Source organism: Antedon bifida, chromosome 3 (assembly GCF_963402885.1).
Source record: "Antedon bifida chromosome 3, ecAntBifi1.1, whole genome shotgun sequence".
NCBI lineage: Eukaryota > Metazoa > Echinodermata > Crinoidea > Comatulida > Antedonidae > Antedon > Antedon bifida.
In genome coordinates, this window is record NC_136228.1 from 10,820,106 (window position 1) to 10,836,264 (window position 16,159).

The 16,159-nt window shown below is 31.2% G+C and overlaps 1 protein-coding gene across 1 annotated transcript in view; it reads left to right on the forward strand.

Moving 5' to 3' along the window:
* Positions 1 to 12,669, forward strand: part of LOC144837018 (patatin-like phospholipase domain-containing protein 7) — a 34,287-nt gene extending 21,618 nt beyond the window's left edge. The window contains exons 24-29 of the mRNA XM_078691990.1: positions 2,621 to 2,737; positions 4,212 to 4,360; positions 4,656 to 4,768; positions 6,292 to 6,445; positions 7,055 to 7,172; positions 9,996 to 12,669. Of these exons, the coding sequence (XP_078548116.1) occupies positions 2,621 to 2,737; positions 4,212 to 4,360; positions 4,656 to 4,768; positions 6,292 to 6,445; positions 7,055 to 7,172; positions 9,996 to 10,168 (824 nt within the window). The 3' untranslated portion in view covers positions 10,169 to 12,669. The remainder of the gene's footprint in view (positions 1 to 2,620; positions 2,738 to 4,211; positions 4,361 to 4,655; positions 4,769 to 6,291; positions 6,446 to 7,054; positions 7,173 to 9,995) is intronic.
* The last annotated feature ends 3,490 nt before the right edge of the window (positions 12,670 to 16,159 follow it).

Here is a 16,159-nt window from a genome sequence, read left to right on the forward strand (position 1 = left end):
GCCTATTTAAAGAACAAGCGGAATCTTTACTAAATACAGGTAATAAAGTCCAAAGTAAAGGTGAACTGGAACCGTATGTTGCATTTACATTTGGTTTAGAAACGAAATTTGTACTCCATTTTTGAACAAGATTTATTTAAGTTTGTATTTAGCTATGCTTCTCTCTGGATGAGTTAAATAAATGCACCCTTTTGAACAACCAAATCCACAACTTTCGACTGATATTAGGCCTATCACGCAGTAAATTGAAGTGCTTCTATTTCAGTGTATTCATTTTACTTGTACACAAGTTGGATGTAAGATTAAATAACATAAAACTGAATACCAATAAAACGAGCCCCAAAGAGGTTCAATCGGGTAACTACGGCTTACTTGTATTTCAAGTACCACTGATGACGTCCTCATATTTTGAACTAAAACATTACAATATTGTCACTATTCGTACGCCATTCCCTTCGTATGTTGATAATGAAAAGGGAAAAGAAAATTTAGAACACATCGCCCCTCATACCTATATGCGAAATATCTGAAACTTGATTTCTGCAAAAAAAAAGTCGTCTTAACTTTTGCATAAAAAATGTTAAATTTTCTTAATTTACAAATACAATACAATAATTGTATAAGCAAAAATGTTTGCTTAATTTGTCTAAAATCTAAATTGTTAGTTAGGTGATTTCCTCAGTAGAATATTAGGTCTATATTCAATCAGGTAAATGCGGCTAACTTGTATTCCAAGTACCTGATAACATCATGATATACTTGTAACTAAACATTATAATATCGTCTATTGAATGAAATAGTATTATGTGTATCAAATAAAATTATTTTTTATTTATTTTTTGTTTTAATATGCCATTTTAATGACACATAATATAGTTTGAACAAAATAATAATAATAAAAAATAATCAAATTTGAATAAGCAAAAAAATTGTCAAATTGGCTGCCAGCCAATGGGTTTTTGGTTGAATTTGACCATTTATTTTGTCATTTATGATAAAACATTTTTTTTTACAGAAGGGATTAACTTTATTAAAACTACAAAATAACCTATTAAAAGTCTGATTTAATTAATCTTCATTTTTCATGTTTTTTTTGGTGGGGGGACAATACATCTTTAAGTCCTTTTCTGATAATCCACTTTGTTGACAGTTTTCAGGGTTTTTTTTAACTTTTAAGTTCAAATTATACATTAATACTGATAGTACATACTAGATACTTACAGAAACAATATTTGTTTAATCTTTATTGTTTGTATTTGAATTTATTGTGTCACCATAGCAACTAACACGTCAATTTAATCCAAAATTAAGAATTTTGCTTGAGTGTGACGACATTTTTCGGAAGCGTAATACTTTATTTAGAAAACACTGTTTAGTAATGATGTTTGTTAAACAATTACAATTTTGTTAATTTGCCAATGTCAAGCTTCCATTGTTGCTTTGCTTATGTTGGCATTATTACACATTTTATAAAGCAGATCTGTTAAATTGTTTTCATTCTATTTTTATTGTATTATTCTAACATTTGTTTGAATGTTATGAAACAGAGGACATCAATCATCAAGAAAAAAAAAAATATATATTCGAGTCTCGGTTGGGGCGACTTTTTCTCATTCTCACAGATTTCCTCATCTTTATCGTTTCAAATTAATTAATTAAATTTCAGTATATCACCGGGCGGTTTAGAATTAATGTTCTTTGCCTCTTGTGTTTATATATATATATATATATATAAATCCAAAGGCAAATTACTGAAAAAAATGACAATGCTGTGGGTATCAGTGGCTGGATCTCAATGGAGATACAAATAAAAAAGCGAAAAGCTAAATCAAAACGATTAAGTAAACAGCCAGAAAAGTTAGCAGAGCTTTCGGGCAACACTAGCCCTTCATCAGTGCAAGTGAGGGAATTTGGATAAAGTCATAGCATATGAGTTGGCAAGTGCTGCCTGGGTGGACAGGAATAAAAGAAATATAACAATAGAAACAGCGTGTTGAATAGTGGGTGGAGACTGATATATATATATATATATGTAATAATAATATGTACACTTGCACTAATGAAGGGCTAGTGTTGCCCGAAAGCTCTGCTAACTTTTCTGGCTCTTTTACTTTATCGTTTTGATTTAGCTTTTTCGATTTTTTTTTGTATCTCCATTGAGAACAGAATTGTCATTTTTTTAGTAATTTGCCTTTCGATTTATATATGTAATAAACAACATAATCTGATCATACCATGATTAAAGAATAAACATAATACATTATCTTACGAATGTTACCTTTACCTCACAGAAAGTTAAAATCAAGACATATTATTGTAAATTATTCCAAATCCCTTTTTTCAAAGTGTTCGAACTTAAGTCAATTTTGTTATCTTCTTTATCACAATGCACTAACATGCATTACAACATTCACACCCTATCACCTGTTCTGTTTCAGGCTCGCTTTGGCGTTATGTCCGAGCCAGCATGTCGGTGGCAGTGTACCTGCCGCCACTGTGTGACCCCCGTGACGGCCACCTTTTGGTCGACGGTGCATATTGTAATAATCTGCCAGGTGAGGACTAATTTGCATAAGATACCAAGTGTTTTATTTATGCTAATCAACCGTTATGTTTGCAGGCTCCCTCTGGAGGTATGTCCGGGCCAGTATGTCGCTATCTGGCTACTTGCCACCGTTATGTGACCCAAAAGACGGTCATCTGCTTTTGGACGGAGGTTATGTGAATAATCTACCAGGTGAGGTCAATTGATCGCTTCCTGTCACCAGGTCGTACATCTTCGCCTCAATTTCATTGGTGCAATTGTATAAGCATGTTTTGCAGCACTAATTTTAGTCTCTTTGTTATAATATAAATGTGGGTATTGTATTGTTGATTTCTCCTCTCTATTGTAGCCAAGCTTACATTCTTTGCTATTCCTGCATATCCTCAATCCTATCTCTCTATTTACTTTTTATGTTTGCTTTTAAATTCACTACTCTACCTTTTTGCACTGTTGTGTGTGGACAATCATAATGTATTTCTAATCCATCATGTCACCTAAACTGGTTTCTATCTTAGAGATCAGACTGTCATACAAAAGTTCAAATTTGGAATTTAGTTTCTACCCCATCCCATAGTTTGTGTTCCAATAGAAACTTCATGACAGTAACAAAAACATTTGTCTACAATTCAAATTTATATTCTGTTTAAGTAAATTGACTAAATAAAAAATATGTCTAAAAAATTTTCCCCAAGCTGGATTTTTGTCGATTTTGGATATGTTATTCTCCATAAAATTCCAATGATGTAAAAATTTACTTTGTACCATTTTTTTCCCGGTTCAACCTTTCAACTACCAGACTATTCTTGTTAAGCATGCTTTTATTCCATTAAAATACTGCTACATGATTTGAAATGAATAATTAATTTGTTTCATTTACAATCTGCATGATGACCATCAGATGATCATTTCCATATGTAGAAATACTATAGTTTACGACTTTTCAATGTTCATTATAGCATATTTCCATGAGACTACAAAAGCTAAACATATATATAAAGTCAATGGTTAATAAAAACCATGCTGTAGCAATTCACAGGCAATTATGCTGTTTTATTTACATTCTAGGTGCTATTCAATTGCCTACTTGGTTAATATTCCAATTGGACAATTTATTTGTACATGTTACACTAATTTCCCTGCATACACAGTATTTAAATACAGTCATGCTCTTGTGGGGAAAATGTGCTTATATTTGATAATAATTGTATTTAAAGGGTTTTTATTTATTTCTTTTATTTAGTTTATTTATCTATTTTTTATTTGGACGCTATTGGCTCTGTTAAATGTTTTTTACATCGACTAAAATAATAAGAATAACAATTTATTTTATTTGTTTTATTTAGTTTATCTATTTTTTAAAATTTTTTTTTTATTTATTACTACAGTAATTTTTTTGCTTTGACACTATTGGCTCTGTTAAATGTTTTTTACATCGACTAAAATAATAAGAATAACAATTTTTTTAATTTGTTTTATTTAGTTTATTTATCTTCTTTTTTTTTAAATTTATTGTATTTATTACCACGGTAATTTTTTTGCTTGGACACTATTGGCTCTGGTAAATGTTTTTTTACATTGACTAAAATATTTAAACATTTAAAAAAACTAGTTAATACTGCAGTATCTGTCTTTGCATTTATTAAAACTTTCTTTTTTTTTGTCTCAGCTGACATTATGAAGGCGATGGGTGCACAGACTGTGATTGCCGTAGATGTCGGCAGTGTAGATGAGACCAATCTCACCAATTACGGAGATGAACTATCTGGTTGGTGGCTCCTCTGGAAACGTTGGAATCCTTGGTCAGAGGCAATTAAAGTAAGACACTCTAAAATACCACCAAGGTTTTGGTTAATAATATCATTTTGAGCAGGGTTTTCGTGAACATATTGTGGTAACATTTGCTGTAGATTTGACTTCCATTGGCTCACATAAACCACCCACATATCCATGTACATGGAGGATGCATATTTTAAGCTAATATAAAATAACAAAATAATGAATATTGACAATAATAAAAAGCAATGAACAAAAAAACTTATAAATATAATTTAGTGCCCTGAGTTGAAGCTACCAATAAATGCTTTTTATTTATTTCATTTTCTCGTTTTAGGTCCCTGACATGAGTGACATCCAAAGCAGACTAGCTTATGTATCATGTATGAAACAGAAAGAAGAACTTATGAAGAATGATATGTGTGAATATATAAGACCTCCAATAGATAGGTAAAAATATAATGTACTAGTTAAATAGATGTACACCTCATTGTGCTCATTTCTAACATACTTTTATGTACGGTTGTGTGGCACAATGTCTTAAGCTCTGTCTACACTCTCAAATTTTATATGACAAAAAAATGTGATGATGTCATATCACTACCATATTTGGGTATATCACTACCATATTTGGGCACATCACAACTAGTTTTATAGTGTAGGGTCAAACACCCAACCTTGTATAGTACTTTTTTGCTTCCGAAATCATTATATACTCCATTTGTGTTTCACTGATCTATAAAATTATTTTCTTGTCAGTGCTTATTATAGCTACAACCATTATCATTATTTTTTTTGTGTTGTGCAAACAGTCACAGTCCTATCAAAATACAAATTCAATAATGAAAATAAGAAAGATTTTCTTTTCTATTATTATAGCGTTATAGTTTATTATTTTTTGTATGTAAAGTCATTTTTAATATCGGACATAGAGATTTAAGTGTCCCTCAGTGATGCAAAAACCAGGCATTGAAATCACTATAGTTTGTCTCATGACCAGGGTACAATTAAGAAGGCAGTTTCATATGAATCAAACAAGTGAAAATGTTTTATTTAACACTACAGCCCACTTCTATTGTTGTTTTTTTTCTCTTTTGTGGCGTAAAGACCACTTTTATTCACATTCATATTATCTTTCATGTCATTACATACAATCATAACATCCTTCATCAGTAACATTTTTGAATTCCGTATTACAGTACCTCCTTTTTTCATTAATTTTCTTATATTTTTCTATAATACACTTACAAAAGAAGTTTAAAAAGTTAAAACAAATACGTTTGGTCTAAATAACCTTTTTGTTTCGAAACCTCGTTATAACATATTTACTTTCATTATACATGATCATTATTATCCATCTCATTTTAAAATATTTTACACAGAAAGAACAATTTCCCCTTTATGAGTTTTTCATTTATTTTTTTTCATTTTAGAACCCTAATTATACAATTTATTTATATTACAACTATTGTTGTTATTGATTTTCCACAAGTAATACATATCTTTATAAATTATTAAGTATTTTATAAATGTGGATGGTGGTCAAAATAATTCTAGAAGTAGACTTTAAGCAGAGACCACCATTAACAAAATAGACAAAAAACATTACAATGAAATTACTGTAAAATAATTCAATAAATAGAAAAAAAAATAACAATAAAGTGGTTTACATATACCTTTATCTGTGGCTAAACATGTCATAATTCAGATGGGGGGAAATGGGTTCCAATAGAAGCAAAAGGAAGTAGAGAGAAAAAATAAATCAGAACAGAATGCTTACCTGACATAAACCGAGACCAGATGCTTTTTAATATTAAATTTAAAGGATGAAAAAGTTGGTTGAGATTTTAAAAATGTGTCTAAACTAAGCAAACTTATATTCAGGAAAACTTTGTTGGGTCCCTTAATAGAGGTCCTACTGTTTTGCAATTTTTTGTTTTTTTTTTGCTTCAAATATTTTTATTTTGTTTCAGATTCAAGACCCTTCACTTCAATCGTTTTGAGGAGATCAAAGATGTAGGGTATCAGCATGCACAGACTGTGTTGTCTGGCTGGGGTAAGAGTGGACTCTTAGCTGAACTTACTGGCGAAGATTCTGTAGAGAAACGAGAAGTGGTTTCCAATAAGGTGTCCTGTTATTTTGATTTGATTTATTTATTTTTTACCGCATTTATTTTTTATGCATTTAGGTTAGGTAGTGTATATAAATGTTTTTTTATTTGATCTCTGTTTTGCAATTGTTGTTAAAAAGTGAAAATATTATTTTTTTTAATTTAAAAATTATTAAGCTAAAAACCTACAAAAAAGATTTTAAAAATGATCAAATTTCTTGATATTACTTCTTTCAATTGCTAAATTAATACATTTGTTTAATTGTTAAGGGCATGGTTTGATTATTTCTCATGTCTGGCCTGTGCATCTTTTGGACAAGTAGGGTTTACCCCAGAGTACTGTTCCATCTCGGCCCTGGTTGTGGACAAATGAATGAGTACCGAAAGTATGGAGTCACATGTGTGACTACTCAAAATTAAGTTCTGCAGAGAAGATTATAATGATACTGATAGAATCATCATCATCATCATAATAATAGTTATTTCAAAATAATGGTGGCGTCACCAAGAAAGCAAATGCTTGTGTCAGGGACACAGACAAAAGGAAACAAAACCATTATACTGGATTTGTTATTTATCATTTGTATTCAAATTAAAACTAACCTATTTTGTTTTTTTTAATTAGATGCAGACAAAGCAGAAACAAATACCTACTCAATTCACAGATCTTGCTGCCATGATTTCACGTCTTGAACCAGTACCAGCCAGACGAGTAATCTTTGAAGTCCCAACACCAGAACCAGGTGAGACTTCTTAAAGATATATTGTCCCCCTAAAAATTCTTTTTTTTTAAATTTTTTGTTGAATATGCCAATTTAATTTCACATAATAGTTATTCAAATGTTTCTTACGGGAGGTACCAAATGCACTAATTAGATAGGAAGAACAAACAGGCTTTTGAAAGTGCGGCCGTTAAGGGAGGTGGCCGCTTATGGGAGGTGGTCGCTCACGGAGATTCAACTGTAAATAAAATATGGGGTTTTCATGAATAAAAATAATCACAGAAGAAAGTCCTTACGAATATGACTTTGTGAAATGGTAATTTGAAAATGCAAATAAGGCATGCCTGTTAATAATCTACAAATTAAAATTTTTATAAGATAGTATGAAAAATCTACAGAATATCTCAATTTTAGTTACCATAGTAACTGTTTTTATGCATAACTAAGGGAAATTAAATAATTATCCTATAATAATCAATTAATAATTACTACTGAATCCAACAATCACAGTAAAAACAATTAAAACCAATATTTAATATAAAATGTGATATTTTACATGCTGACTTTAAATGAAATGGTATCAAAAACTTTTAAATTTAAAAATGGTAAAAATGCATTTCACATCAGGGCTTTAATATTTGTTATGTAGAATTACATGAGTATACCATTGACTTTTGGTTTTGGGGAGGTAAGTGGTGATGGATGGGCATGTGGGATCTGCTTAGGTTGGCAAATAGAAGAAGTAAAAAAAAAAGAGGAGCTTCAAAATAAGAGAGGAGTAATCTGTTCACAACGATCTGATAATTTATTCAAATTTCAAGAGGATATAACCTAGAAAATGACATTAAAAATATTGTTTTTTTTTCTCACAACACAACTCGCATTATATAAAACTTTAAGAATTGTTTTGAGTAATGGGTTTATAATCAGATAATCAAAGAAAATAAAATGTTTTTACTAATATACCATGTTTTTTTTTTTATAAAAATGCCTATGTTTCTGGCAACACTGCTTGTAGATTTTTAAATTAAACCAGTATTTTATTTTAGAAATCACTTATTAAACATTAGAACTACCTATTTGTAATAAATCAGCTTAAAAAATACACCACTTTGGGCATTATGGTGAAGTAAAGTTCATTATTATTATTATTTTTGTAGGTTTGTATTACAACTGCAAAACGGCTTACACAAATTCTGATTTTATTAATCGTAATTTTTCATGTTTTTGAGGGACAATATATTTATTAATTTGTCCTTATAGTAAAAACCCTCCTTTGGGACACATGTATTCAGTAGACACTCCTATTAAGGGACAGTTTCACATGAAACACATAAGTTAACAAATTTGCTCCTGCATACCAGGGGCGAATTGCAATAAAGGTCTTAACCGCCGTCTTAGACTCAAGTCCAAGATGAAACCCTTAGCAACGATGGTCTTAGATTTAAGACCATTGCAATAAGAAGTCTTAGCCTTAGAATTTCAGCGCCGTGGTCTTAGATTCTAAGCGAACGCTCCTAGGCTAGCTAGTAATATCATGGCGAAATTAACTTCTTTAAATACTGCTGTGAATTGATTTTATGATACTAGTGTAGAAAAGGGGTATTGAACTATAAGACATAAAATCTATATAGGCCCACACCTACCTGACGATCAATTACTATTAGCGGTCCACAACTGCACCAACAAGCTGTACGCATATTCTCCATACGCGGCCTAGCGCTACACTATTTTGACCAAGAAAAGACTACATATAGTAGCATATTTAAAAGTTTTTTTTTTAAATATTTGCTATCAAATTACATACAATTTTGTTGCCAATATTTTTAATTATTTGCTAAAATCTCCTAGTATTTACATAATCTTAACGCTATTGAATAGGCAGTGTGTCCATTCATGCATTAAAATGGCCTCAATATGTCCTACTGAGGAGGTTGTCGCTACTCCTTATTGTTAGATTACTCTATTTGCACTTGTTGGTATAGCGCCCTCATTTGTCGGTAACTATAGGCTGGTTTGATTGTTTGAAATTCTTTACTAATAAAGTCTCAGTTAAGACCACTATATTGCAATCGACTTTGCTGAGAGGCTTAACTAAGACTTTCGCGAGGGGCTTAGGGCTTAGATCTAAGACAAAGTCTTTATATTGCAATCCGCCCCTGATGTTCGCTCAAATCGGTGACACTTCATTTTCAAACGAAAATCGAAAGTTAAGCAAATCTGAACACTTTGCTGTTACAACACTAATTTTAATATGACATTTCTTGCGATACGAAGCATAACTTCATTGATCTGAACAACCCTAATTGATGATTGCATTATTTGACCTTACAATATTCACTGAGTATGTTAACATAAGAATTCTCAATTGTATACACCGAGAGTTACAATTCTGTTTTAATTTGTATTTGAGAGATTTACAACTTGTGATGCGCTTAAACCTTCACAATATATCGACCAATTATGTTCTTGTATTTCTAATTTTTATAGGCATAATGGTTTACAATTATTTTATTTTACAATATCACAAAAAGGCATGACTCTGGAACAAAAAGTCAGTTGATTAAATGCTACAAACAATCAAATATCATTTACATTTTGAATTGGCATCAGATGATGTTATGGCCTTAATCAGCAAAACAAATGCCAAAGATAGTCCTTGAAAAACTAATCTAAAATAATTTTTTAAATAAGTGAATTGCTCATCAACTAAAGAGATTACATTATTTATTATATAATGCCATAAAGATTTTATCAATTAGAAATTAACAAATGAATTACAAAAAAAAAAAAAAAAATGGAAATCAAATCAAAATTTAATTTTACCAATGGTTTACTTCACAGAGGCTGAAATGGAGGGACAAGATTTTCCAGTAACAGTTTCAATGCCTACCGTAGATGAAGTCAGTTACGATGATGAAAGTGATGTGGATGTAGAGGACTCGGAATCCGACACAAATACGCGCAACTTTGCGCCACGCAACAAACTAAACTCCACGCCAACTTCCAGCGATTGATCATTGATGTTAATATGATATGAAGAACAACTATGCAAGTGAGTGTTTGGCAACATGACCTATGACCTATCCAAGCCGCATTGGTGTCCTTACGTCACATGATTTTCTTCCATTCCCATTTAACATTACTAAACCTTATTTATCATATACATCCACATGTTAAATAGCTAGGTAATGCAAAATGTCCTACTAATGCAATATATAGTCGTATTCCCATGTCACATAACTAATCATATATGGAATGCTAGAGTACTCTTTGCATTAATGCCTAATTACTCTCAATAAATAATCTTTGACAATAACACCTTTATATATCGGTGGTGGAGAAGAATGAACAAAACAACATTAAATGAAAGTAAATCAAAAGTAATTAAAAATAATTAAAAGAACTAATTATGTACAGATTAAACAAACGCAACAAAAAAAATGACTTATGTTATGTTTTACATAGCGATTTACAGAATTTGTCAACTACATTTTCATAATATAATTTTCATTTCCAAGGATGAAATGTTCTTTTTCTGTTGAATTAAAAGACAAAACTCTATCCCAAGCTTAATTGATTAATTTCAATAATTCATAATTAATAATTCGTAATTATTCATATTCCTGTGTTATTGACTGAATGAGTAAGAAACAGATACTGTACATGAATCTTTATTTTTTTTTTTATCTATTCTGATATAAATTGGATGCCAAATTTTAGATTATTTGTACTTATATTTGTTTTTATTATTTATTATGTTAGAATAATATATTTTATGCCAAATTACTATTTCTATTATTATTATACACATTGGTGTAGTTATGAAGATATAAGTAAAACATTTAAACTATTTAAGATAGTTTTTTTTTTAATAAAATACTGTGATATTGAGAAGCAAGCAATAAATCTTAGTATTTTTCAACAATTCTGGAACTGCCTAAACCATAGCTAGATTTATTTTTTTTTAATTTTACACGCTGACTCAAAAGAAGTAATAGATCTCTCCCTATATGCAGGCCTTTTTTTTAAATAGTGTAAGTGTGTTACAAATTGCACTTCTCAATACATTCAGGGGTGCTGTAGGTGTGCCGTTTGTATTTTGGTGTGTAGAAGTTTACCAAATTTAAGTGTGTTGTAAATCACACTCCTCAAGGGCAGTTTAGGAATGCGTTAGGTGAGTGATCGCACTCGCTCACCTGCCTGCCTGCTTTATATATGTACACATTTAGAAAATATAATAATATAAAATAAGATAAAGTGGAGCTTGATACATTTGAAATGTTTTCCTAAATATCTCATACAGGGAACATCATAACGTAATGTAAAAATATATATTATAAAAACTATAATTTATACGAATGTTATTTTAGTCATTAATCTGTATTATTTTTGACTGTCATGGCATAATAATAATATCGGATTGTTTTTGTTTTTACTCCGCTGTGTTGTTTATAATGTACAAATAAATTAACTTTAGTGATGTTTCCATAATAAGTTTGATGCTGCAGTTATAGTTTTAATTATCTTGTCTTCTTCTTCAATAAAAATAGGATGTATATTTGTTATAACAAGGAACTTGAGGGAGGTAAATTTAGGGTAAAGTTATCTCATAGAGATTTCACTGGACATGTATAATTATGTGTATTGTGTAAATAATAAATATATCTAGTTAGGAAATATGAAGCAATGATAATGAATTGAACAAGTATGTGCATTTTTGCTTCCTGAATATGCTTTACTCTTTTGTCTTGTCCTTCAGGAAGGACGTTTAGCCGCTGGCCCTGTGTACATATATGTGCATGTAACACTATTCGGAAAGGGTTAGTTTGTGTTTTGTACTGTGGTTGCCGTGGTGGGTCCGTAGTAACTGGAATGCAATGTTGTTAACATTATACAGTACAACCATTAACTGGAATGCAATGTTGTTAATATTATACAGTACAACCATTAATGGAAAACTTTTGGGCCCCAACCAAGCGTCTTCTTACTAGGGGTGTCCCCTGAATAAGGGTTGGCTGTAGTGTTAAAACATATATTTCACTGGAAAATGTCCCCTTAATAGGGGTGTTTCAAAGCGTTTTCTACTGTGTAGTTATATATTTTAGTTAAGAAATCCTTCATTATTCATGTTCATATTTCTCAGGAATTATAATTAGTTTTATCACTAAGCACATGGTACTTGCATGTTTTAACCATCAAAATACCGTGTGATGATTCATTATAATATGCAAAACATTGTTCCTATTATTTTACCGATTTACACTTACAAATTAACACCATTTGATCAAATTAATGTATAATTTTACTAAATTGTTTTTATTTTATGCAAATCAATGCAAATTGTTTCAGTATAGTTTATTGCGTACTATTCTTTTAAAGTGTGTCAAATAAGTAGGCTATACAATGTTGGGGTGTTTCTTTTATTTTTGTCATTTTACGTAACTAATAAGATGTTTACTTTATCTTATTCTTAAATAATAATTGACGTCATATCCGTAAATAAACGATCGAGCAAGTTTCCCATGTTGTTCTTGTTTATTATTCCCTGTGGTAAAAAATAAAAGTAGCATTATTGTTGAACTTTGACGAATTGAATTTAATTGAATTCAACCTGTTCCTGATTGAATGTGTTCATCTGAGAAAAAACAACATAACCATGGGCTTCTTTTATATTATAACTCTTGGGTGGGCTTCATTTCGAGTTTAAATTTGCAAATGTCTACACCAACGACGATGGTGAAATATTACTGATTTTAAAAACAATGTTTGTTAAAACTGAACGACGCTATTATCATCTATCACGGATGATTTATCTTGGCCTATACTAGACCACCATTTAACAATGATTGCATTGGCTATGGGATGTTTCAGCGTCAAATTATTGTTTAGATTCAGAACAAAACCTTTTTGGAGGAGGTGGGTGCGACGACCATGTATATCTATGTGGTTATAGCATGGTTCTTTTTGGTTTCTTCCAAAACTCACACTAGACCTAATTAGGTGGTTATGTATAATCTAATAACACAAAAGCAGGCGATTGCATGGTTACGTTTGTTGGGCAGTATACCTTTGCGTAACGAATTGTCACAGTCCGAGTCATACGTCACGTGTATAACAGGTGACGATGATGATTTGCGTAATATGTTCCATCAGGTGCAAGCTACGTTATAGAATTTAACGAGTAGGCCTACGCCTCGCATCTCGATAAAAAGAGATGTCGCTTCTCCGCCATTGTGACCATTGTAAGTACGATTATTCTTTTTACTTATACTAATACTATTAACAAACATTATATTGCTAGTATATTATATTATGCAGTGCTATGGTTGTGGTTGTACACCGAAGACTATTGCAATTTAAACCAGCATGTTGTAGAAGCCGGGCTGTATTCACCATTGCCTATATTCTGATGCGAAGGTGTTGGGACAGCCATATTAATTAGAAATATAAACATCCATTGATTAGAATATACATGCGTGTGCGGTGAATTTTGTATTCTTATCTCACCATCTCTGTTAACTTTTTTAGTGAAATATATAAACCATCAGATAACAGGCCTTCATAGCTCATTTAATAATTTGACATAAATCTCAGGTTTAAACGCCATGAATATTTTACTCCACATATAATTTCCATTTATTCAACAATATATATAATATTTATAATAATGCACTAACGTCAGAATTACGTAAATTAGTTTATTCACAATTTACAATTACAATTTCATTTTTTTTTACAATTTAACATCCAACAGTACACCAAAAAGAAGCGAGTGCTTGTCCGTTTGGTGACTATTATTTAAATGCATGTCATACATACATACAACATACAATAATAATGTCAATAAAAAAAGTGAAAAAAAAACATTGGTCGCTCACGACCGGTCAGCACCTCCGGTGTGGCACTCCCCTGTGGTGTTACGGGGAAAATTTCCCTCTACTTTCAAAGTGACCACCACAGGTGAGGTATACAATGACAAACAAGGCCAACAGCCATAAGTCGCGTGCTGAAACGCATAGTGATACCAGACCGACCGACATAGTGAACTATAGAGTCGCGTCCACGCGACTAAAAACAGGATGAACCCTGTTTGTCCCCCGGAAGCACTATGCCGATCGTGAGCGACTCAGTAGGCATACATTTTTTTAGTATGTACTCAAATATCATTGTAATTACATAAACAACATGTGCCGTATTCACTGAATTCGGAATTCACATCACATGGATTGCTTGCTAATTTGCATATAATTGCATTGTGTTCCTTAACATATTTATTTTCTGTTGTACTTAAATTTCGAACGAAAAGCCACTTAACACTATCATTTGAATTTCGTTTTATACACATTTTCATTTTTATATTTACGACAACCCATCTGCTCCATTTTTCCAAAATATCTAGGCCCATTCCTGATTACATATCTTCATTTCCATTGATAACAAAATGTAACTAAAATCCTCTATTACTAGGGTGAGTAATCGGCAAGCGTTTGACATCGTATCTGCTATCTCAGAATTAAGCATGATTTTTATTTAGTTTTACGTGCTGCCTCACACAAAGCTCTCTTTTTTTTGTTCTCTTTTTTTGGAATTTGCCCGTCTTAGTTTAATCAAATTATTGTTAATTTATTATTATGAACTTATAAGAGAAATAAATGTTACTTTAAATTAATTGATTGATTTAGATCTTGAAATAATAATTATTTGTGAACCTGTTGAGTGATTCGGCGAGGCTAATAATAATAATATATAATAGTAGTACAGTGATAGTGACACTTGCATTCATTCATACACTCGTATTATTCATTCAATACTTAACTACATTGTGGATCAGATTACAAAATATACAAATATTATTTTTATCGGAGACCATTTTCATATTATTACCATGATCCAGTCGAATAAGCACCATGATATATACTGAATAGATTAATTGTAGGCCTAAATTGTTTGTTTTTTAATATAAGAAAATATGAATCCCATGCATGGGCAATGAACTTAAGTATAGGTCTATATTCCCTAAAAAATGAAGCATTAAAACATTGTTTTTATTGACCGTGACTAAAAATTGGATCGGAAAAAATATGGTCTACTTAAAGCACATTGACTCAGACAACATGTTTTTGGTTAACCGTTGAAATATTTATTATTGACTAAGGCTATAAAATGGTATATTCAAAGTTTGATTTTATTCATTTTATTAGTGGTGGAGGAGTGGTGGTAATATATTTGTTGTCAATAACGCCAGTTTAAAACCTTCTATGCACCGAATAGAAGGACTTGTTTTTTTTTTTAACTCCACAAGCTTTGTACCAGTTACGATATTGCTGAAATGTTGCCAATAAGAAGAATACGTACAATTCAATTGAAGAAAAGAAAGAAAAGCTGCAGCACATACTTCTCATGTAGCATGACATACTTCTAAAACTACATTGTAAGAGAAGGTTACAGTCCGAGAAAGTATGTACTGCAGAAAACTAGTTTACAGGCCACACTAGTTTGTAATCATGGGTTTCTGCAGGTGGCATCCAGTAACGTAATCTTCTTCAAATTGTGGAAAACTGGAGTTTGCAAATAAATGTTTGGCAAAGTTTGCCAATTGTAGACTACGATTAAAAAACGACATTCTCAACATTACATTTAATTCGTGTTTTGGAATCACTTTGTGTACCACAAACCTTACTTTAATAGTGTTATTTGCATACATTTAGATAATTATTATGTGTATTGTGTTAAATCCATCATTGACAGAGGTTCAAAACAACATATGCATACTGTTTCTTTTACAACAAACTGGGAATCACACGTGGAAATAAGATTTGGACTTCGGCCACTTCATATCAGTGTGCCAATAAATATTACCAATATATATAATATACCAATGTAAGCCTACATTATTATCAATATAGTGGCTAATCCATAATGCCCCTGTTGTGAAGGGTTAACTTAAACTTGATTGAAATCAACTGGTGACAGCATTTAGATAAATTTAGTTGAATATTTTATTG